Source organism: Maniola hyperantus, chromosome 24 (assembly GCF_902806685.2).
Source record: "Maniola hyperantus chromosome 24, iAphHyp1.2, whole genome shotgun sequence".
NCBI classification, from domain to species: Eukaryota; Metazoa; Arthropoda; class Insecta; order Lepidoptera; family Nymphalidae; genus Maniola; species Maniola hyperantus.
Window position 1 is genome coordinate 7,244,527 of NC_048559.1, and position 25,695 is coordinate 7,270,221.

At 38.8% G+C, this 25,695-nt stretch overlaps 1 protein-coding gene across 1 annotated transcript in view; it reads left to right on the top strand.

The window, feature by feature from the left end:
* LOC117993438 (uncharacterized) overlaps window positions 1-25,695 on the top strand; it is a 30,785-nt gene that overhangs the window by 827 nt on the left and 4,263 nt on the right. Inside the window, 32 exon segments of the mRNA XM_069506751.1 lie at window positions 52-152; window positions 457-608; window positions 1,380-1,456; window positions 1,721-1,938; window positions 2,221-2,394; window positions 3,549-3,707; window positions 3,878-4,050; window positions 4,630-4,710; window positions 5,050-5,135; window positions 6,099-6,203; window positions 6,338-6,486; window positions 7,200-7,351; window positions 8,103-8,185; window positions 8,933-9,150; window positions 9,952-10,119; window positions 10,506-10,664; window positions 11,821-11,993; window positions 12,870-12,930; window positions 15,018-15,200; window positions 15,941-16,092; window positions 16,882-16,964; window positions 17,535-17,752; window positions 18,046-18,213; window positions 18,590-18,769; window positions 19,530-19,702; window positions 19,926-20,003; window positions 20,717-20,865; window positions 21,622-21,809; window positions 23,049-23,283; window positions 23,794-24,005; window positions 24,595-24,777; window positions 25,479-25,619. Coding sequence (XP_069362852.1) covers window positions 52-152; window positions 457-608; window positions 1,380-1,456; window positions 1,721-1,938; window positions 2,221-2,394; window positions 3,549-3,707; window positions 3,878-4,050; window positions 4,630-4,710; window positions 5,050-5,135; window positions 6,099-6,203; window positions 6,338-6,486; window positions 7,200-7,351; window positions 8,103-8,185; window positions 8,933-9,150; window positions 9,952-10,119; window positions 10,506-10,664; window positions 11,821-11,993; window positions 12,870-12,930; window positions 15,018-15,200; window positions 15,941-16,092; window positions 16,882-16,964; window positions 17,535-17,752; window positions 18,046-18,213; window positions 18,590-18,769; window positions 19,530-19,702; window positions 19,926-20,003; window positions 20,717-20,865; window positions 21,622-21,809; window positions 23,049-23,283; window positions 23,794-24,005; window positions 24,595-24,777; window positions 25,479-25,619 — 4,832 coding nt within the window.

The following is a 25,695-nucleotide window of genomic DNA, read 5'->3' on the forward strand; positions in this document are numbered from 1 at the left end:
AGAACTATAAGTACTTACCTACTGATTATAATTACACTCCCTTTGTTACAGTGCATTCCGAAAGCACAGACCATTTACCAAACAAATTGTTACTAAATCAAACGAGAAGGATTTTGAGAGGTAACGAAGCCGGTGACACTAGGCCGTACATGGTAAGTAAGTGGCTAGACCGTTTTGGTCCGTTATGACCACTTTCCAATATGACCACTTCCCGATATGACCATTTTCCGGTATGACCTTGACCACATCCCGGAGCATTTTCAACTTTCAAAGTAAGATTAATATACCAAGTGTGATGAAAGGGCTTTACCTATACATTCAAAAAGGTTTTTACTTATTTTTATGCCCAATAAAAAACCCGGAACCCTCGATGCGCGAGTCTGACTCGCACTTGGCCGGAGATACGGAACTTTGTCTGTATTTGGAGTTCTCATCTTTGTGATGATTATGCTGAAGGTATACCTCCGGCCTGCAGCCACGGACAGCACTCAGGCGAAACCATCCAGCTGGCTCTGCGGTGGTGTCATCATACACGCCCAGTACATCCTAACTTCCGCCGCCTGCATCGAAGATGTTAACCAGTTCTACGTTGTCTCCGGAACTCACAGGTAACTATTCTATCACACTTATCAGACTATCACATTATCACATCACAATACATACTTCCATACTAATATTATAAATGTTAAAGTGTATCTGTCTGTCTGTCTGCTAGCCTTTCATGGCCCATCCGTTCAACCGATTTTGACAAAATTAGGTACAGACTCAACAGAGATAGCTTGCATACCGGGGAAAGACATACTTAGGCTTATACTTTTTATCCCGAAAATCATTAAATAGGTACATGCGGACGAAGTCGCGGGTATCATCTAGCAATATTATAAAAGCGAAAGTTTGTGGGTATGTGTGTTTGTGTGCATGTGTGTCTGTATGTTACTCTTTCACATAAAAACTACTGGATGGATTCGGCTGAAATTTACGGCGGAAAATTAAAGACTTTCTGCAGGATTTAAAAACACCTAGGTATATGGCACGCGTTACGCGTACGAAGTCGCGGGTATTATCTAGTTCTGAATGTATAAAAGGAAAGGTGACTGATGACTGACTGACTGATCTATCAAGGCAAAGCTCAAATTACTGGACGGATCGGGCTGAAATTTGGCATGCAGATAGCTACTATGACGTAGGCATCCGCTAAGAAAGGATTTTTGAAAATTCAACCTCCTAAGGGGGTGAAATAGGGGTTTGAAATTTGTGTAGTCCACGCCAATGAAGTCGCGAGCATAAGCTAGTTTTCTATATTATGACAACTTTGTAGTTTGTCTGCTTTTTCAATAAAATAAAATAAGATAAGTAAAAATATTGAAATGTTATAACAGGTGGTTACCACTTGGCGAAGAAGATGAATGTATCAGGAATGGCGCAAAGAAAGCCATTTGGAAATGTGTGCCCAAAGGTAAACATACTATTTTAGTATTTTACATACAAAGCATTGCTGAAGTAGAAATAACTGTTATAATAGAAACTATTACAACATACTTAATATTTCTATGATTATTGATAAACATCAGTAAAAACCACTAACCAACGCAATAAACCAAATAATAATATAATTGGTAAAAGCGCGCTAAAGTTAGAACGTTCCTATAAAATAATCTACCATGTATTAAAGAAAAGGACATACCTACTTACTACAAAAAGTCCAAAAATTATTTCACAGATTATGTTTTTGACGGCAAAGATTTCGACAATATACGTTGGATGATAAACGACATGGCAGTAGTGAAAGTGGAAGAAGAGTTTAACTTCGAAAAGCGCATCCGTGGTTGCGACTTTGTACCTAATCTAATTGCTTATAACAACCAGTCTGAGAGTCTCGAAGCTCCTGGAACCGTCGCTTCCATTGCTGGATGGGGATCCATTGATAGGTTTGGTGATGTAAGAAATAAGTTACCTAACATTGACAGTAGAATTAGTTTCATAGCAGGGAGCCGCTAGATTCAGGCGGCGCAAGACCGTAACGTGTGAAAATCCCTACAAGGGACCAATATTCAGCAGTGGACATCTATCGGTCGATGATGATGATGATGACATACCTATTACTTTATTTTAGTTACGGTATAATAGTACCGTAGACAATGGTCTAAAGTTAAACTGACTAAATTTTAAATTACCTTATAACGTAAGCAATACAGGATTATCTAACGTATAATTTTTAAGACCTTTGGCCGTTCTACAATGAACTCCCCTGAACTACTCGAAACGGACGTGATACTTATATCGAAGAAGAAATGCCAGCGCCAGTGGCCGGAACGATACCACCACATCATCGAGAAGAGCATGATTTGCGCTAAGGATGGCGTGGGTGCTGATTCTATGAGTGAACGCTGTAAGGTACGTAGGGTACCTTTAGGGTAGCAAACGTGCAGGCGGATCACCTGTACGCTTAGTACGAGATTTTATGTCTAACCAACGTTGACGTTGAGTGTCGAAAACCTTCCGCATTATAGTAAACTGGATCTTAACTGCCTTGTTTAAAGCTCAAGTTTGTCTACACATCTACAGCCAGCGCTCCAAGGGGAAACGTTGCGAACTTAAAATAAGTGGTATTGAGTTTTCGACTTCAATTCAAGGCTCTTTAGGTCCATTTTATTTTGACGGTATTGTGTTTCAAGCAACGTTAGGTGATAGGTACGTAAAATCGTAAGCGTATTGATTACCACATTTCAGTGATTACCACCGCCCATGAACATTTGCAGCACCAGAGGAACCGGCTTTTCAGGAATTTGTTGATGATTGTTGAAATTTTGGTCTTCCGCCTTCCTCATCCACCGATTCCCCGCCACCATAAATTAGCTTTAATAACACAAAATTAATGAACTTTTAAGTAGTACTGTAAATTACTGGTCAATAATGTGAGATGTGCAGATATGTGCTATCTCACGACTTTTCGGTCTGGGGAGAGGTGTTACACAAGGAGGGCTGTGCTCGCCCACCCTCTTCAACCTCTTTATCAATTACCTTATTGACTCAGCAGCGGTATAATATTGACGTGTCTTCCTCAGTAATATGTGGTTTCAAAAACTAGTAGCAAAAAATGATGTTTCATTTAATTTTATTTATTGTTTTCAAGTTGTCATGGTATTTGGAGCCGAGGGAATGTAATACGCGTTGTACATTTGGCACATTATTAGTAAATTAGGTGACGTAAACAATTATCGCAATCAATACTGGTTTATCAATATTAAGTATTGCTATCAAAGTGAAGATAACACGTAGATATAATATACCGATAAATTATTTTGAACTTTGAAGAACTAATTTTTTAAAAGCTATATCATATCATACATCAAATAAAAAAATTTGTCAATCAGGAAGCGTAAAATTCTGAATAAATAATTTGAGTTTGAGTTTATTTTTTTAATTACAATAAAATACAAAACTAGCCTTATCTAATACTGTACAAATCATGTCCGCCATGATGCCTTGTATACTGGCTGCATTTCCACGTTGGACAACCAGGCTGATCCTTTCATTATTTTGAACAGGAACAAGGGATAAATTGCAAAGAACTAGTCTACTCGGACGAAGAAGAGGACGATTTTCATGCTCGTAGGTTTATGCTAGAGCCGAACAAGTCGCAGATACATCCATCCGCTCACAATGGTACGAGGAGAGCAAAGGCAGTATCTGGAGGATTTTGTGAGGTAACTTCAGAGTAACTAGAATTAGTTTTGTTAGTAATTGAAAGCGATACCCTGCATTTTTTTGTGGCAGAGTATAGCCAAAACCCTTCTCACTCTAAGAGGAGACTCGTTCTCTGTAGTGAGTCTTTAATTAGTTGTCTTCTCTATACTTCAATGTTTTCTTCTATTAGAATGACCACGGTGGTCCGCTAGTGGCGGGCCATGGTAAAAGCTCCGTCGTGATCGGCGTGATCTCCGCATGTATGACCGCGAATATCACACAGAAGTGCTACGGGCCCTTCCTCTACACCAGCGTGTGGCGTAACCGACACGTCATCACTTGTGCCATCGAAAAAGATATCGGGTAAAATTTTCCTTTAACATGATTTTCTTTCTCCCTGCCAAGTTAACTTTTTAACAAAACAATGAATTATTTATATCAAATCAAGCAACATAATAATTAAATTAGGTAAGTAGCAAGAAAAAGCGGTTGCTGTGAGCAATTTCATCCAGAAAAATAAAAAAGTGGTTAAGAATAAGGAGAAAGAAAGGAAATATCAGATTGTGTAAATCAGAAAGGTTGACAGGGCAGTACTGAAATGGATGAGATTTGAAGTTTGGAACCTGTGACCTTTCGCTTTTGAGGCTGCCTTCTTACCTGTTAGGCTATTGAGGCACACATTATTATTGCAGGTTTTCTTAAGCTTACAAATTATTATTTTATATGAGATCGAAAATGGAATTTGTGATTTTTTGGTATACCCCAAGGAAGTTACTTGGGGTCAGTTTTCTTTAACATTGCTATCGTTAAGCAATCAGAATATTTTAATGTTTACGAACAAAATTAATAAACACGATTTTAACGTTATCATGATCAATTCAAATATTCACCTTTGTATACTTGTGCGAAAAGTATTAATATTTCATTTGTATTACATTTCAGAACATCGTGCAAAAGATTATTGAGGTCCTTAGGAACGAGTATGATTGAAACTAAATTTGACTGGCCGAGTCTTCGTGAAGGGTAAATCAATTTTAAATTTTCAATCGCCATTTTAACTTTATGTGTCAAAGTAAGATTTTAGTACTTATTTTAAAGGTGAACCGTTCTTTTGATATGCCAGTTGATACATATACATAGTTAAAATGGCGAGTGAGTTCTCATTTTGTATATACTAAACATTTTATTGCTATTTCGAAGAAGTCCATAAGTAAGGAAAAACCAAAAAGCATGTATGAATCTAGAGTTGGTACAATAGTACTTTGTAGACTTTAATGAATACAAAAAATCTATATCATATTTTCAAGTAAGTAAAAACATATTTTCAAGTAAAAAGTATTTATTTTTAATTATTATTTACAGGCCAGAGATTCCAATGAATAATTCCAAATACGAGTATACTGCGTCGGTTAAAAAACACTTGAAAATTACAAAAATAAAAGATTTAAGTAAATAGAAAGTTATATTTCAAAACAGCGTTTTATTGCATTTCCTGACTTGAATTAAACATTTAAAATATTTTTTTTTGAAAAGCCAACTATTTTTGAAGCGAAACTTCTTGATAAACGTTTGGAATGGAGACCTAACAGCGGTACTCAGAGTCGCTTAATCGTTACTTAAGGCATTCCTTATCCATACAAATTCATGCCTTAAGTAACGATTAAGCGACTTTGAGTGCGGCCGTAAGAGTCAAAATGAAATGAACGAACGAACGAGTCAATAAAACATACCTTATTGACTTAACAGCATCTAGTATGTACCTATGTGGCCATTATGTGTATGCGAGAGAGTAGGTAGTAGGTACATATAAGAGTCTATGTACAATGTCTAATAAGAAGTTTCACTTTCGTCGAGTGTCGCACGAAAACGCAAGGCTTTTTCCTTATTTAATAAAAAAAATATCAAACTTAATTTTGAAAGCATCCTACGAGTAGATCACATGAAATTGATCTTGACTTGGCTTGCGATCAAATCAAGAGAGCAAGGTCTAATTGCAATCAATGTGGAAGTCATTTCGGAGAAATTTTGTTGCATCAATAAATAATATAAATAGGTCTAAAAAATTAAGTAAGGACGATGAAAGTAATAGGTTCTTTCTGTACATAATATTATATCATCAATCAATCATTGGAACTTGCTAAATTTACTATTACAGGGTATTTGTTATTATAATAATCATTTTGTTATTTTGTATATTATTTACAAAACTATCAAACTAACCATTTTGTTAGTAGAGCCCTAAATTCACGTATTTTGTAAGTATGTAAAAATTTCCTGCCCTAGAGTTCAGAGTTATTTTACTTTGTATGTTTAATCAATTACAGGGTAAAATTGTAAATCAATATAGAAAGTAATAATCTTATCAATAACCATAAAATTCAAACGAAATGATTGAAATAAATCTTTTTTCCTTCAACCACCACCATTCTTACCTACGTATGTTATTAGGATGAAGTTATATAACTTGTTTAAATGTACATATAGTGTCATTTTTGTAACAGAATGCTTTGTTTTAGGTAGGTACGCATAATTATAGAAAAAATCTTATATCTAGTAATCTATGTTCTTCGACCCTCTTATTTTTGACATTTCAGTCGTGTTGAATCTAAATTTTCCTATAAGTAGTTCAATTCACCCATTTTTGTTTCAGTTCAAGGTTCTATAGATGTAGCAACTACAATACCACCAAATGTACACAGCATTTTACAAAAGACAAATATAAGTATAGTCAGAAATGTCTTAAATGAATCGCGAAGAATTATGAATGGTTATGAATCTGGCAATAGTAGGCCTTATATGGTAAGATCATTGAAAATAGAAGCTTATACGTCTTTACAATAATAAGTAAGCTTAGTACCTAATAATAACTAAGCCTCAAGGGTTATGGAGTAAAATTGGCACACATTAAGCAATAAACTAAACTTAATATACTGAATGCTTAACGTGGATAACAGATCTACTTCCGTACCTTATCCCACGCTACGTGAGGTCGGCACAACATTTCTTTTTCTTCCACCCACTTCTGTTATCCGTCATCGCATTATCCACGCATATCCTCTTTCACGCAATCTATCCACCTTTTCTTTGGTTGTCCTCTCCTCTGTTTTCCTTCCACATGCATATTTAACATTCCTCTAGTTAAACCGCACCGCACGCCACCGCAAACAATTCCACCCTCACCACCTGGGTTTATGGAGCACTTCGACCACCCATTGTGCCAGATCCTTTTTTCCACGCACATGCAAACTGTGGAATCAACTCCCTTCGGCGGTGTAAAACCGATTGACATTGGGGTCCCAAGGTGCTGGATTGGCAACCTCGCACGCCACGGGGAAGACGCGGTGTTGGGAGACCCCCACTAGGTGGACGGACAACATCAGACGAGTCGCAAGGAGCCGCTGGATTCAGGCGGCGCAAGACCGTGGCGTGTGGAAGTCCCTACAAGAGACTTAAGTCCAGCAGTGGACGTCTATCGGTTAATGATGATAGTAATTTATTCTTGGTCTTTGCAGGTTTATATAAAACTTCCACCAAATCACCCGAAGTACCAGAACTATCGTCGGTGGCTCTGTGGTGGTGTGATTGTCCACGAGGAGTACATCCTCACTTCAGCAGCTTGCATTGAGGATGCTCAGCATTTCTACGTTGTGTCTGGCACTTATAGGTTCGAAATAATCTGTTGTATCATACACACCATACCAACGCACCGCAAGACACCGGGAGAGTTTCCACCCCTATGTCGTCAACATTCCATCTACGCGTACAAAAACGCTTTGCGTCATCGTTTCTTATACGCATGGCTAGGGTCTGGAATACTCTTCCGAGATTAGTGTTTCCTGCCAATAATTATAATCCGGGTATCTTTAAAGCAAGAGTGAATAGGCAGGCACCTTCTAGGCAAACGCATCCCATCTTAGGCCACATCATCACATCCCACGTGTGATCGTGGTCAAGCGTGATCCTATAGTAAATTAAAAAAAAACAAAGACATACGGACGACATTTAGTCGATATGGCCCATTTTTATAAATCACGGAAATTGACCTGATTTCATTAATTTTTTGCGGCTTTCATATCCAAGTGAGTATCTAATCTGATGAAAATGATTCATTTGAATTATTAGTTACTAGCGACCAGTCCCGGCATCGCACGGGTAGCTTATTACAATTTTCGTAGGGATTTCAATTTTTTTGAAAATAAAATATAGTTAGTCACGAATAATGTAGCTTTCCACTGGTGAAAGAATTTTCAAAATCAACTCAGTAGGTCCAGAGGTTACAATTTTCAACAATAATATTATAGTATAGACAAATCAAATCATCAAATTATCAAAACATTACTAATTTCAATAGTAATTTTTAAGAATAGTTTTTGGCAAAATTATGCGGAATAGATGACAATATTTTTGTTTATCAGGCACAATGAAGAGGACGATCGCTATAACAATGTTTGTATCAAAAATGGAGCCAAGAAAGCAATTTGGAAATGCATACCGCGAAGTAAGTTATACTAGACTAGCTGATCCCCGCGGCTTCGCCCGCGTAGATTTAGGTTTTTAAAGATCCCGTATAGCCTATGTCACTCAGGAATAATGTAGCTATCTACTGGCGAAAGAATTTTTAAAATCGGTTCAGTAGTTCTAAAGATTACCCCCTACAAACAAACTTAACGACATTACCTCTTTATATTATAGTATAGATAAGGAATAAACGAACATACCGCGAATGGGTGGCCTGGTGAAGTCAGAACAAATCCAAATTGATAAACAATTATTGTTTATCAAATGATTTTAACACAAATAAAGTAAAGTTGTTACGTAGCCTAAGTACAGTAAATCAAAAGTCAGGGTTAGTACCTATCAGATTAAGGAGGAAAGTCAATGTAAAGCGGGATCCTAGAGAAGTCCTAGAATACCTTTTAAAAAGTTAATTATATTGAAGCCTGAAGGGTACAGGGCAAAAACATGCAACATTCTTTTTCTATGATTTTTTAAAGATTTAATTTTTTTTGATTCCAAATTGTCCCATTTGCATTGAAGTATTATAATATGGATGGGTATACCCGAGATATGGAAAAATATTTTGTAAAAAAAATAAAAATCTGCCATATCAATTTTAACACAGGGTTTTTTTTTTACTTTAAAAAAAATATTTACTCAACTGACATTGCAGATTTTTCCCGTCTATTATTAGCATAATATTTTAGAATTTTTGAAGATCGTAAGCTTATGGATATTTTTTCCATAGATTACGTTTTCGACGGACATGAAAACGACAACATAAGATGGATGAACAACGACATAGCCATCGTCAAAGTGGAAGATGAGTTCGACTTCACTCGCCGAGTGAGAGGCTGCGACTTCGTACCCAAACCGATCTGCTACAATAACCAGACCAGTCGGTATGAGGAACCTGGGAATTCTGGCATTATTGCTGGATGGGGAACCACTGACATGTACAAAAATGTAAGATATTCAGATGTTTTTGTAGAATTCCGTATCCAAATATTGCCAACGGGACCCTATTAATAAGCCTCCGCTATCCGTCCATCCGTCTGTCTGTCAGCGGGATATATCTCGTGAACTAGGGACAACCCTCCACCTTCCATTGCCCCACCAACCGTTATATCCGGTTATATGGACCAAATCGCGGGAGAGCGCCCGGCCCGTTCGGTACTTGCTCTTGGCGTTTTCTCCGGACGCCTTCTTGACTCCCTACAAATTACTTTATGTCTTTTCCTTGTCCCTTATACTCTTCCTCCTTGGGGACTAGACGTCAATAGTACAGCTGAGATCCCCGCTGCCGCTCCTCTGTGGCCTGCTGGCCTGGCACCTGTACGCTCCGAGCTGCTTCGCCTCTTGTGCCAATGGTGCACGAATTTCCGTAGCCGGCTGTAGTTCCCCGTCATAGTTCATCTCGTGAACAGTTAATAGGTAGAGAGTTGAAAATGTCACAGAAAGTGTATTTCTATTGCCGCTATAACAACAAATAATAAAAATTTCTATAAATTAGTACTACTTAATTCGAACGGCTTGGTTCTTTTGAGCCTCCTTCTTCTCTCTGGGCTGGTTTCCGCACTTAAACGTTTCCGTCTGTTGTACGTGCTTTTTTACCTCTTGATGTTATTCATGTTATTCAGAAGCTTAACAGCCTCCAAATTAACATGATGGCGAAGTCGATGTTGGTGAGCTTTTATAACGGACATAGATAGAAACATATTTATATTAAAAAAAGATTCTTATAAAGAGTTATTTACATTTTCCCAGGGGCAAAACTCAGGAGCTGAAATGAGCCGAACCCTCCTTGAGACTAAAGTTGTGTTGATACCTAAGTACGAGTGCAAGAAACGCTGGGGTCCTCGGTACGACAATATCATCGACAACTACATGATCTGCTCCCGAGATATCATTGCGGATCTTAGCGAAGTTTGCAACGTATGCCTTTTTTTCTTATAGACTCTAGAGTTCATTGAGTACAGTAGCCGGTGTAGAAGCGTGCGGCCTCTGGCAGCTGCGAACAAAACATTGCACTTTGCACTTTCAAATGTTATTGCTGCCACTTAGAACAACATTTGAATTCAGAACGATTCGAAAATCCTGCTGCCCTTGGCGATCTCCGGGGGCCACATTCACCTCAGAGACATCAAGAGCGAGACACCTCTATCGGGCATCAAGCTCCAACCCTCGTTTTCCACCATAGTTCCAAATGTAAATACAGCACATGTTGTAAATACGGCCCATGTACCTGAACAGTATGTCCTAAGACAATTTTCTTGTAGGGCTCTGTTATAGTTTCAACTTTGCCTACTTACATGTTTCAGGAAAAATATGTAGAATGCACGGACATTATGTCGGAGGAAAATCAAGGGTCTAGACGAGTGCTCAGCCCGAATGAGCTTGCTCTGCACTCAGCATACCATAATGAGACGAGGAGGAACGGAAGAGGAGATCCACGGCTTGGTAGCGGAGGGTTTTGTGAGGTGCGGTATAATCATCATCATCATCAGCCTGTGGACGTCCACTGCTGGACATAGGCCTTCCCTAAAGAGCGCCACCACACCCAGTCCTCAGCCTTCCTCATCCAGCCACTTCCCGCCAGCCTCTTTATATCGTCGGTCCATCGTGCCGGAGGGCGTCCCACACTACGCTTGCTTGCGGTATTATACGACGTTAGTTTTAGTTTTAGTATAGGTACGCAAAACCTGAAAGTAGTTTGTTCAGAATCAGTAACAGAATCGATTGGAATTTGCAATCATTTTTACAACGGGTTATATTTTGAAAATAAATACTTTAAAATCCTGCAAGTTTGAAGACCTAGTTGAATGACCGCAAGCACCAGCTGACTCGAACCGCACAAGCGAGAGCGCGCACGATCGACGCTAGCCCTCCCGTTCGCTCAGTCGCTCGCTTGGGGTGACCATGTTTTTGCAGGACAACGACTCAACACAACAAGCTTATAACTTCGTAAGTTTTTTTTAAATAATTTTTGAAATTTTGTATATATTTTATTCCTTATGTAAAAAAATTCGACAGGTGTTTCGGTTTTTGCGTATACTAAAACTAACGTTGTATTAACAATCTAAATACCAGATGGTTAACCTAATAAATGTTTACTGCAAGACATTGCGGTACCAGAGGTACCGTTTTGGCGGCTTTACGAGAATTTCGTTATCCGCCTCTTGAACAACCCTTATATATTTTTTGAGTCTCTTGAGATCAAATGGAAAAAAGGAAACCTAATACGATCACTTTGTGGTCTGTCTGTCTGTCCGTCTGTCGTGACTGTCGAGAAAACCTATAGGGTACTTCCCGATGACCTAGAATCATAAAATTTTAGCACAAGTAACGGGAAAAATCCGAAAATCTTGAATTTGAGGTTACATCACAAAATAAATAAATTGTGTTCTTAAAAAATAATACTTAGTATCTTCAATTTTTAAAGTAAGATAACTCTTCCAACTATACCAAGTTGTACATTCTAAAACACATTTTTATTTATATTTGTGCCTAATCGTTTTTTATTTATCGTGCAAAATGTCGAAAAAAAACCCGAGTACGGAACCGTCGGTGCGCGAGCTTGACTAGCACTTGGCCGGTTTTTGATTTTTATTTTAATCATAACATTTTTTTTTTCAGAATGACCACGGCGGTCCTTTGATCTACGGTGACGGTGCTGATGCCACCGTCATCGGCATCATTTCCGCGTGTCTCGTCAAAGAGCGCACCAATAAGTGTTACGGCCCGTTCCTCTACACCAGCGTGTATAAGAACAGGCACCTCATCAACTGTGCTATTTTTAAGGACCATGCGTATGTCTTATTGTCTAATTTACTGTCCTATTGGACTAAGAGCCAGTGCGTGCCAGACCTTCGTTATTTTATGAAAGCAGAAAGTTTCTCTGCGTTTTGTCCCCAACACTGGGAGAAACGTTTGTTTGGATCATGGTGACTTTGGGACATAATAAAATAAAATAAATAAAAATAAAATAAATAAAACTTTGGGACATAACAGGTAATAAAGGTGTCAAAAGTCTAACGTCAAAGTATAAAGTCTAATTTGTTATATTTTCTTCAGAATAGTATTAAAAATTACGTCATGCATTGCCAGACATTGCCATGAACTATTATGGCAACCCCCCTGCCTTCAAGTTTAAAAGTATAAGGGCGCCTGGCAGGGGCTTGCCACGACACTAAGTGTCTGGCAATCTGACAATGCATGAGTGATTTCTAATACTATTCCGAAGAAATTGTAAAAATATTGTTTTTAGACTCTATACTTGGATGTAGGTATGATTTTTTACACCTTTATTACCTGTTAAATATACGTCCCAAAGCCACCATGATCCAAACAAACGTTCCTCCCAGTGTTGGGGACAATACGCAGAGAAACTTTCAGCTTATATAAAGTTACGAAGGTCTGGCACGCGCTGGCTCTTCTCTATATGTTAAAGTCATCGGCATCATTTGCACCTGTTTTATGAAAGAGCGCACCAACAATATATTTTATACAATGCGAAAAGGATCTTTTGGCGCGTGACTAAAATAGGAACTAACGCCACCATCTTGTGAAGTGTCACGCATGTGGTGTTGCTAAGTAAAAAATCTGAAATTCACTGTTTTTTTAATTAGATTAAATATTAATAACGAAACATTCGTATTAAATGTAAATTTTATTTAATTTTCCAGAGGTGACTGCTCGAAAATATTTAGAACTGGCGATACACATTTAGAACAGGAGATAAATTGGGCTGGACATCCTGATGGGTAGATATCATTGTCTTCCAGAATAATCTGTATATACAGGGTGTAACCAGAACGCTAGCAAAAACTTAGCGTTATTGTTACACTACCTAAACACAATTCAATACCACATGCATTCGCCTCTTTTTGTAGTTTTAGTGATTCAGTAAAAAGTAAATTTGATCCCACCGCTGCCACCATACAATAAAACGAGGCTGGTTGATCCATAACTAACTTTATTTCATGAATTCCTCCTTATAAAATATAATTACAAACACACAGGGAGGTCGTCAACTTATAAAATACAAATAAAGGATTTACCAATTTTTATTTCAGCCCTGCCAAATATGAAATAGCGAAAATGAGAAGAACAGAAGAGAAGATGAATAATATAAAATACAAATAAAGCCTTTACCAATTTTTATTTCAGCCCTGCCAAAAATGAAATAGCGAAAATGAGAAGAACAGAAGAGAAGATGAATAAGAATGGAACATTACAATTAAATAATACAAAACCACGGCCAATAGATAAAGTGGTGAAACATGGCGGAGTAATTTTAAGGTCATTTGATGATCATGCAGAAATGAAAATGATAGATGCTAATGCAACTGTATAGTTTAAATAAAGTTTCTTAAAAATGGTTGAAGTTCTTTATTATTTAATTCATTTCATGCAATTTACTCTAGTAGGTATAGTCCGTGACCATCGATGCCCGTGACAGGTTGAGGTGACAATCGTGGTATGAGGCAGGAGGACGCCCCGCACACCCGCCCGTATGTCACCCATGCTCGCCCGCATCGGGGCGCGGGGGCTGTGCTAGTGTGCGTTGCGTTCCCTCCCGATTGCCATCTCGACCTGTTGCGTATTATAAGTATAGGTTTATATCATTAAATATGCTTCTAAACTTCTTTTGAAATCATACCTAGTATTTTTAAACCTTGAACGATTAAAAATAACTACAACCGTTAATATTACAATTATTTATTGATATTATACTGATTTTTTTAAATTCTTTATTTCAACCAAATAATAATTGTACAATATTCCGCTTGACATCCAGAAACTCTCTTGAGTTTATATGGATGGACGGAACTAGGTATAAATCATAAATACTATGTAAGTAGGTAAAATGTAGGTCAGTACTTAAGCCCTAGAAGCTATTAGTGCTTAAAGCTAAGAATGCTATTATTAGCTACAGTAATTAAAACAAAGCAATCCACTTAATATCGCAAAAAGTGAAATATCTAGGTAGCTTATGCCCGCCACTTCATCTTCGTGGACTATACAAATTTCATACATCTATGTCATAATAGCTATCTGCATGCCAAATTTCAGCCCGATCCGTCCTGTAGTTTGAGCTGTGCGTTGATAGATCAGTCAGTCAGTCCAAAGCTTCTTGATCGTAGGTATGAAACATTTTTAGGTTTAAAATTAATCCCAATAATTAAATTGAGATAAGAAAACAATCATTGAAATAATTGCTATAAGCCACTAACATAAAAATAATTGATTTCTTTTTATTATAACTTTTATATCTTACGGGTGTTAAAGCAATGCGTGTTTTTTGAAAAAATAATTAATAACTAATTGAAAACCAAAATAAATCAATATTATTTCTCTTACTTTAAAACATTCTGCCGCTAAAATGAAAGTCATTTGTGCTATAATAACTCTTCTGTATATTTTTAGTAAGTACTTATTCAAAATGATTTCTTTTGACATTTACATAATATTACTAGCTGATGCTCGCGCCTTCATCTGCGTGGAATTAGGTTTTTTTAACAATCCCCTGGGAACTCTTTGATTTTCCGGGACAAAAAGTAACTTATGTCACTCTCCAGCTGCTCGACTGCGGTAGAATGACAGCTACAATATCTCTATCGCAATCACCTCTGATTGGTTGACGCTCGCTTGCTATTGGCTACAATGCATTGTTGCAACAAGAATCGCACAAATCCAGCTGATCACAACAATTGAGATTGTAATAATGATTGATGCAGGTTTTACGAAATCGACCTACAGGTCATCAGCTATACCCAATACCCATGCACAAAATCACGTCAATCCGTTGCACCGTTACGACGTGATTGAAGGATAAACCAATAAACCAACAAACAAATACACTTTCGCATTTATAATAAGTTTAAGAAACCTTAGTTGCAGGTACAGATGGGATCGAAGTGGCAACACAATTGCCCGAAGAAGTCAGCAAAGCTCTAAATGACACTAGAAGAATCATTAACGGTGATGAAGTAAGGGAAGGCAGGCCGTACATGGTAAAGTATACAACCAGGAATCCAGTATTCATATGGCATGAGATCCGATATTAGAAATATCTACCCTCATCTGTTACATTTTAATGGTACATCGCGAATAAGTTAATACCTAGCTAAATCACGTGCTGATGATGTTAAAAAATAAAAAACCGGCCAAATGCGTGTCAGACTCGCGCACTGAGGGTTCCGTACCAGAATCGTATTTTATCGAAATTTTGCACGATAAATCAAAAACTATTATGCCTAAAAATAAATAAAAATCTGTTTTAGAATGTACATGTATCCTTTATGTGATACCCCACTCCGTTCCTCAATACCTTTTTCCTTTTGATGTTCCGTACCTCAAAAGGAAAAAAGGAAGCCTCATAGGATCACTTTGTTGTCTGTCGATGTCGGTCCGTCAAGAAACCTACAGGGTACTTCCCGTTGACTTAGAATCACGAAATTTGGCAGGTAGGTAGGTCTTATAGCTGACATAAGGGGTTTAATCTGAGAACCGTGAATTTAGGGTTACATCACACAAAAACAATTGTGGTCTTGAACTAATAATTAGTATTTTTATGCATCATAGTATTTGAATTATCGTGCAAAATGTCGAAAATATACGACTGTAGTACGGGACCCTCTGTGCACGATCCTGACTCGCACTTGGCCGGTTTTTTATACCTATAGGCATGCTCAACAATCGGCAATATTTGGAGTGATTAAAAAATCAAAGATGTTTCTGAAATTTATTCTAGGTGTACCTCAAATTGCCGCGCGATAGTAAGAAGAAGCAAAACTATCGTACCTGGCTATGCGGAGGAGTTATTATACATGAAGAGTACATACTGACGTCAGCAGCTTGTATTGAAGACGTGGAACATTTCTATGTGGTTTCTGGCACTTACAAGTAAGTACTATACTAAGGGTAGCGACACACCTGCTGAACGTACGGCGCCGATACTTCAGCGACTGAACTATCGGTCGTAGTATTCGGTTGGCGAAACGCGCCGAACAGTAAGAAGAAGCAAAACTATCGTACCTGGCTTTGCGGAGGAGTCATTATACATGATGAGTACATACTGACGTCAGCAGCTTGTATTGAAGACGTGGAACATTTCTATGTGGTTTCTGGCACTTACAAGTAAGTACTATACTAAGGGTAGCGACACACCTGCTGATCGTACGGCGCCGATACTTCAGCGACTGAACTATCGGTCGTAGTATTCGGTTGGCGAAACGCGCCGAACAGTAAGAAGAAGCAAAACTATCGTACCTGGCTATGCGGAGGAGTCATTATACATAAAGAGTACATATTGACGTCAGCAGCTTGTATTGAAGACGTGAAACATTTCTATGTGGTATCTGGCACTTACAAGTAAGTAAGTACCATACTAAGGTTATAGAACTGGGACCACCTTTGCCCCACCAACCTCTCGGTTATATGGGCCGAATCGCCACAATATTCACCACAGATAATAGAATAGGATAGAATAGAATAGAATAGATTTTTATTCAAGGAAACTTTAAGATATTCATAGAGTGCTGCTAACTTTGGAATTTAATTTCCGTATTTTTCATGAGATTCTGGTCTACCTATATGTATAGAGATTTTCTATAACGGGATATTATTGTAATTTAACGAAGAGGGTGATTGTAAAATCAATTTACCTAAATTAACGATATTCATTTTTAACAGATATTCTGATGAAGATGATCGTTATAACAATCCCTGCATTAAAAACGGCGCAAAGAAAGCAACTTGGAAATGTATCCCGAAAAGTATGTATTGATGTAATTGATTAATTTTTAATATTTGTACATTAGATCACTAGGTGGGTAAACGACATCAAACGAGTCAGGGAGCCGTTGATATAGAATAGTATAGTAGGTATAGATGACTGATCACGAACAAAATGACATCGCTCAAGGGGCCAGGCTTTGTTCAAATGAAAATAAAAATATTTACCTAAATATGTAAAAGGAAAAGGTGACAGACTGATCTACCAACGCACAGCACAAACTACTGGACGGATCGGGCTGAAATTTGGCATGCAGATAGCTATTATGACGTAGGCATCCGCTAAGAAAGGATTTTTGAAAATTCAACCCCTAAAGGGGTGAAATAGCGGTTTGTGTAGTCCACGCGGACGAAGTCGCGAGTATAAGCTTTCGGGAGGACATTTAAATTGAATAAGGGACGAATTAAATCTCACACAATTTGTTTTTTTAATTCATAGATTACGTTTTTGATGGCCATGAAAATGACAACATCAGAGCCGAAAATTTTCGGGAGGATTTTTAAGTTGAATAGGGGAGGTATTATAACTCACGGCAACTTTTTTTTTAAAGATTACGTGTTTGACGGTCATGAAAACGACAACATCAGATGGATGAACAACGACATAGCTGTTGTTAAGATCGAAGATGGGTTCGACTTTAACAGGAGGGTCAGGGGTTGCGAATTTGTGCCCAAACCCATTTGCTATAACAACCAGAGCCAGACTTTGGAGAATCCTGGGACTATAGTCAGTATAGCCGGCTGGGGGACCACGTCTAGGTATAATGATGTAAGTTTTACAATAAGGATGGATAAAATTTTCAGAAGTGCTGAATCATTTTAGAATAGAATCTATGCAATCAAAAGGAAAAGCTGACTGACTGACTGACTGATCTATCAACGCACAGCTCAAACTACTAAACGGATCGGACTGAAATTTGGCATACAGATAGCTATTATGACGTAAAAATTTAACTCCTAAGCGGGTAAAATAGAGGTTTGAAATTTCCACGCGGACGAAGTGGCGATCGAGGTACGGACCCTTCGACGAATTTTTGATACTACTGTTTTATTTACTTGTAGTGGGTCAGCAGAAGAAAGGAGAACCAACAGAATCTTCTGGAAGCCAACGTAGAGATCATCCCTAAGAACAGATGCAAGCGTCGCTGGGGCGCACGCTACCACAATATCATTGACAACTACATGATCTGTACCAAAGACCTCGGGCAGACCATGTCGGAGATTTGTAATGTATGCTTACTTAATTTCTTTGACCCCACAACCTTTTGCTCTTTGGTAAACAGCCTCCTTAACAATTTTTTTGTGTTTATTTTTGTCCTTCTTTTTTCCCACTGTGTTAACTTTTCTAGTTTCTTCTTAAATCAATCTTCTAGACAATTTATTCATCTTTTCCTACGTATCCCTTTTGATCTACTCTCACTCCAATATAATATTTTAGCATCATCACTACATATACCTACATTTGGTGATTCATTTTTATATTATAGAATAATCAGGTCATTTATTATTACTTACTCTGTGTTTGTTTTGTGTGATACTTTGTCTTACTTTAAACTACTTAAGCGGTAAAATTATCGTACCAATGAGAATAATTTTAATTTTACAGGAGAAATACGTAGACTGCCAAGACATCGACTACTCAGACGAAGAAGATGCGCGAAGAGACGGCAAAGTGCTCAAGAGGGAGCTAGTACCAACTAATCTAACAATGCACTCCGCTTATAACGACAGCCGGCGTTATGCATCATCTTCGTCCAAGGCGTCAGCGTCAGGAGGGTTTTGTGAGGTAGAAAGAAAGAAAGAAAAACGTTTATTTCTTAAATTGTGCCACACATCACATCCAATAACTAACTCAGGAACTTTTCGATCTTGTCCCCCCCTTCACCATTTTACCACCGAACTGCAAGACATCGGGCGAGCTTCCATCCGTATGTCGTCGACATTGCATCTACACGCACGAAACGTTTTGCGTCATCATTCCTCACACGCATATGGCTAAGGTTTGGAATACTCTTCCACGATCTGTATTTCCTACCAATAATAACACGGGTATCTTTAAAATAAGAGCTATTGAACAGGCATCTACTAAGTAAACTCATCCCATCTTAGGCCACATCATCATTTTCCATCAGGTGTGATTGTGGTCAAGCGGTTGCCTATAATGGATTTTTTGAAAAGGGTTGGTTATCTCGGCGCTTCCTCCATCTAAGCATTAAAGCCAGCATGCGTCAAGCAGAAGAAGCACCGGAATAAACTGTTATGTGTGGCACAACCCGAAAAAAGGTTCCAGCTCAGCATTATGCTGCATGCCTTGATACACAAGCGCATACAGTGGTGATTTTCAGACGGAACCCTGATACGGGTGACACCACGGTACCATACTTACTATCAACTTAACCTACATAATACTATAACTAAGTTAGGTTCATCTCTTACTTTCTTCGCTGCTTCGTTTAACTGCCTCATTGCTCGAGTAGTAAGCATGCATGGTCCATTTGGAACTTATCAATAAGTAGATGACGCTGTTAACGCATTATATTTTCTAGAACGATCACGGTGGCCCTCTCGTATACGGCTCCGGAGTAAATTCCGTCGCCATCGGCGTGATCTCAGCATGTCTCGTCAAGGAGAGGTCCAATAAATGCTACGGGCCGTTCTTGTACACCAGCATTTACAAGAACAGGCAATTTATCTCGTGCGCCATTTATAAGGACGTTGAGTAAGTAGAAAAGATCAGCATCAGAATCAACAAAGATTTTTTATTGTATTATCACAAAAAAAAGAATATTGAAAAGCGGTAACAATCAGTGCTATAGCCCAAATGTATGCCCTATAGATGATAATGATGATGATGATGATTATGATGATAGATAAAGTCACACGTTATTAGTGAGTGTTTTTATACTTAACTGAATACCTACAAATAATAATTAATGTTTCAGACCAAAATGTAGGCGACAATTTAGATCAGGAGTGACTCATGTCGAAAAAGTTCTTTCATGGAAAACTCATCCTGATGGGTAAGTAACTATAACCTAAATAAAAAGAATGACTGTCAGTTTGTATATTCGTTACTGCATTCAGGCGCCGTTCATTCGAATGGGTTGAAACAATGTACAACTATATAGTTGGGACTTGCGAGAAGATTTCTATCATAGTATCCCTCCCTGGAAGCCAGCCAGCTAGCCAACCAGCCAGCCAACTGGAGGAAGGTATACCCACTAAAAGCCAGCGGCGCTCCTGCGCGTCGCCTGGCGACTGGGTCACGGGAACACCGAAGCAATCAACCGAGACCCAGCCTGCCGTCTGCCGAGGCGGACCCTCCACCAGGGACTCACTCACAAGGTCCCCCACCACACGGTCATTAGCCATAGCCAACATTATCCCAGAAGAGAAATTGTTGGCCATGTTGCCGGGGTGCACCGGCCCGAATACTGCTCTGCACCTCGGACGTGTCCAAAAGGGACCAGCAGCACCCAGGCACAGTGGGAGGTTACCTGGCTGGCACCCCGACATAGTACCCTCCTGCCAGTTCCACAATTTTTGAAATGTATTTACAATTATTTAGGAATCTCAAGAAATCAAAAGTGTAGGTAAAACACTATCATAAAAATTAAAAATATAAACCATCAATTAAGAGATTCGTATATTGACAGACAATGTTTTAGGTAAATTATAATATATCAAGCAATTGTAATATTTGAAGGATTATTAACTTATATCTTGCTTTCAGACCAGCTAGGAACGAACAAGGAATAGGCCAACCAGCTGAAGAAGACAAGGTGGAGACAGCAGGAGACAAGGTGTACGCAGGCAGCGGGTCCATAGTTAGATCTGATTCTAAAGCCATGCCTAATATCAATGATACTAATAAACCTACATAGGTGGTTAGAGTTGTTTTTAATAAAGCTGATTAATATGATATCTTTTATTTTTTTTAATCCTAGGAGAGATAAAATAATATGAGATGAATCTTGCAAGCCTCTTAGTTAAAATTATGTAGAACTAGATGATGCGACTTCGTCCGCGTGGATTTAGGTTTTTTAAAATCCTGTGGGAACCTTTTTTCGGTGTAAAAAGTAGCCATGTCCTTCCCCGGGATGCAAGCTATCTCTGTACCAAATTTCGTTAAAATCGGTTAAACGGATGGGTTGTGAAAGGCTACAAGACAGACAAAGAAGTGAGGATCTTCAAGATTCGGAACCCTAAAAATTGATAAAAACCATTATGGTGCCAATGTTCAATCGCTAGAGCTTAGCAGTTAGCTACTTGGATCTAATATTTAAGCAAATAACAACATTTGGAAATCACGAATTCAATTGGTAGTTAAATGAATTTGAGTCATCAAACTTAATCAATATCGTAAAGTTAATAAACAAATTGATAAAGCAATGGAATAAACGAATTATTAGAATCAATGTAGCGAAAATCCTTTATAGATTGAGCATATAATTGCAAATACACATAGAGATCATGAAAACTAAATAATTATTTCCTTTTGTGATTAGTTAGCTATCACAATGGTCAAATCTAGGCTTTCTTTGGTCTCTTTTATTTTAGTTTTAGGTAAAATTAACAATTTTTTTTAAATACTTCTTTGATTTATTAATTTTAATATTGATTTTTTTTGTAAATCAGGTATAGTCACTGCAGTTCCAACAAAAGAAGAAAAGAATATAGCAGTTAAGTCTGAAGTGGCTGAAAAAACTAATGCAGAAATACATGATATTCCGGATGAAGGATGGGCGTTCGAAAACAATACGATCGTTGATACGAGAAGAATTCTATACAGCAAGCAAGTTGAAGTAGGAAAAAGGCCTTATATGGTAAGACATTTATTTAATTCTGATAAGTACAAGTACTTCCTTGATTGCAAACTGACCTGGTAAGTGATGATGCAACCTAAGATGGAAACAGGCTAATTTGGAAGGCATATTGTAGTTTTGTTAAACCCATACACCTGATTGGTTTCTGGCGTGGCATCGTACCGGAACGCTAAATTGCTTTGCCGGTAGGATGATAACTAGCCACGGGCAAAGCCTGCCACCAAACCAGACCAGAGACAATTTAGAAATTATAAATTCCCAAATTTCCCCTGCCGAGAATTGAATCCAGGACCACCACTCACAGTGCTCACCACTGCACCACGGAGGTCGTCAAAACATCCTTATAGGTGATCAATTGATCATAATTTCAATCAGCCAAGTTTTTGAACCCTACTTAATGTGCCAGATACAAACTGATTATGGAAGGGATTCAGGAAGTGGAATAAAATGCAAAATGTTAAAGATCAATCTTAATTCAATTTGCTATGTTCGAGTGGAAAGAGGAATATTTTTCTTTGAAAATGTCCACTAATTTCCATCTAATCATCATCATATTAGTCTGCGGAAGTCCATTGTTGAACATTGACATTCCCTATTGAGCATCACCCCACCCTGTATTCACTATTCAGCTTTCTGCATCCAGCAGCTTCCCGCCATCCTCTAACGTACTGCAGTCATCGTCATCGTGCTGCAAGGCGCCCACATTATACTTGGATTGGATGTACACGGTCTATTCTAACTATTTTCATCGCATATTTTACTTGGGTACCGCGGCTGGCTTTGCGAAAATGTAATAGCTAGTCGGTCCTTTGCACGTCCTTTGTGGTACCACGAAATATATGAACAGTTTATCTAATTGGTTTAAATTCTAAAGATTAGAATCATAAAAAGCACCTGGTGGCGCTAAACTTCATTAAGTAAGTACTATAATTTCCCACCAATTTTTACTTATGATATCTCACCCAGGTATATCTGCAATTGACTAAACAATCGGCAAAAGCGCACAAGTACCGCGGCTGGCTTTGCGGTGGTGTTATAGTCGATAGCCACTCCGTGCTCACATCTGCCGCCTGTGTAAAGGACGCTGATAAGTTCTATGTCGTCTCTGGCACAACTAAATTCGTCGATGGCTTCTCTAATTTTATTGGTTTAGGCTCCAAATGCTAAAGAACCGTAAAAACACCCGACGTCCTTAAACGTCCTTTTTCCACCATTTTTTATTTGTGACATCTCACCCAGGTATATCTGCAATTGACTAAACAATCGGCAAAAGCGCACAAGTACCGCGGCTGGCTTTGCGGTGGTGTTATAGTGGATAGGCACTACGTGCTGACATCTGCCGCCTGTGTAGAGGACGCTGATAAGTTCTACGTTGTCTCTGGCACTACGAAGTTCGTGGACAGCTTCGATTACAAGAGTGACGATTGTGTTTGCAAACACCGGCGCAGAGTTGTATGGAAGTGTATTCCTAAAAGTAAGTAATCCATACTAATGCATACTTGTATTATAAATGCGAAAGTGTGTCCACACGAGTAGATATATATAGACCAGAGGGGAAGCTTCATACTAGCGGCTGGCTGTAGTTTCACTCACTCATAACGCAGCTCACGCACACCACGACGTGTCCCGGACGCTCCGTTTGAAGTTTCCCCTCTGGTCTATAATATCTACTCGTGTGGTGTGTCTATCTGTCTGTCTGCTATTGCGTGAGTTTTGAGTCCACCAATCATAACGAAAGACGTTGCTTCGTGATGACCACCACGACCGCTCCGCCAAGAGTGCTACGACGAAGAAGAAAATTCACAACAAAGCATTAAATTTTTTTTTAAATTCATTATAGGCAAACGCTTCACCACAATCACACCTGATGGAAAGTGATGATGCGGCCTAAGATGGGACGCGTTTACCTGGAAAATGCCTATTCACTCTTGTTATATGCGTACTCTTGAGGTTGAATTCTCTGTGCCCACATTTTATTTTCTAGACTACAAATTCGACTTCCAAGACAGTATAAAATGGTCATCAAACGACATAGCCATAATAAAAGTGGACAAGCCCTTCAAGCTCGGAGTTTGTGAGAAAGGCTGTGAGTTCGCTACGAACACTATTTTGTACAACAACGTCAGTAGGGACTTGGAAAAGGCTGGAACTAAGGGCTGGATAGCTGGGTGGGGGAGTGGAAATACCTTCCGAGAGGTAAGATTTTGAAATATCTGATTTTTAGGGTTCCGTACGTCAAAAGGAAAACAGGTACACCCTTATATAAGGTACTTCGTTGTCTGTCTGTCTGTCCGTCTGTCATCATGCGGGTAGGTAGGTCTTATAGCACAAGTACCTAAGTAAAGGAAAAAATCTGAAAAATGTGAATTTGTGGTTACATCTCAAAAAAAAATATGTTCACCCATAATCTGCTGAAATAGATCAAATCTATATGGTGCAACATACAACATGCGATATGCACCGCCCGCCCTTTGCCTGCATGATTAGCAGTGGGAAGGCGGGCGGTGCATAGATTTGATCTGTTTCAGCGGATTATACCAAATTAAGCTTTTCGTTCCCTGTATATCATGGACTTCCGCAAAAATACCGCCTGCTATAAGTCCCGCAAATTGCTAAAGCGCGTGGCCGCCATGTTAGTGACGTCAGCACTAGACTAAAGTTTCGAGCTGACGGTATATTTTTACTTAAATATAAGTCAAATGACGTCATTTCGATGTTAATGAGACAAGGTTCCAGCGCAATAGCAATTTGCGGGACTTAAACTAAAACGTTTTCTGACTATCAGGGTGTGTATCGTCGCCAATCGGTCCACATACCAACCAACGCCAAGTTCCTCCAAGAGGCGAAGGTGTGTGTGATGGACAACGAGCAGTGCGCCAAGAAGTGGGCCCAGCGGTTCAGGGAGATCATCACGCAGTACATGATCTGCACCAAGGATGTCATGAAACGACTCAGCGATATTTGTGACGTAAGTTTTTCTTGGCCTTACTAAACGTTGGGCCAGTCTGTTGGCTCAGTTCACTGGGCCAAGATACCACTTTGGCACTATATATTATAGTACTGTATTGTTGGGCATTTCAATTCCAATGTTCATATGTGGCGAACAACGAACAATGCCCCAAAAAGAGGGCACAGTGGTTCAGGAACACTATGACCTTTAATAACCATCTGCTACTTTGGAATTACCTAAATAATCAGGACTTTTGACAGATGAAGTGTCATGGGCTTCGTTCTAGGTTTCCGCGAGTCATATAGTCATGAAGTCATGACATTTGACAATTCCAACCAATCTGACATGACAAACAAAGAGCCTCGATACCTCAACGGTTAAAGGAGCGGACTGAAAACCGAAAGGTCACTGGTTCCCACCCGTTGCACTATTGTCGTACCTTCTGCTAGCACAAGCTTAACGCTTAATTGGAGGGGAAAGGGGAATATTAGTCACCAATTAACTTGGCTAATATTCTTTAAAAAAAAAAGATATTGGAAACATTATCTCTCACACAATACATGATCATCCAAGGTCTTGAAAGGCATCTACTTATAAGATTTGTGACGTTATTAGCAACTTGAAATACGCTTCAACTTTACCAAGCCTCGGCGCAACATGTTGAGCCAGAAATCTGGATGAGGAAGTGGAAATAACTTTTTTAAATTTAAAATCCCCAGAAAAAATACGCCAACTGCACGGACGTGGAGACGAGACGCGAAGATGACTCCAACCAGAATCACATCGACCTGGGGAGACATCTCCAAGACCCTGACGACTACACTGCACGCAGATCAAGCAAGCAAGGAGGATTTTGTGAGGTATTTTTTCCTACTGCTTAATTTGCGCTTAATGGCAATAGGTATGCTAACTTTAATGCAAAGGAACGATGAGGTC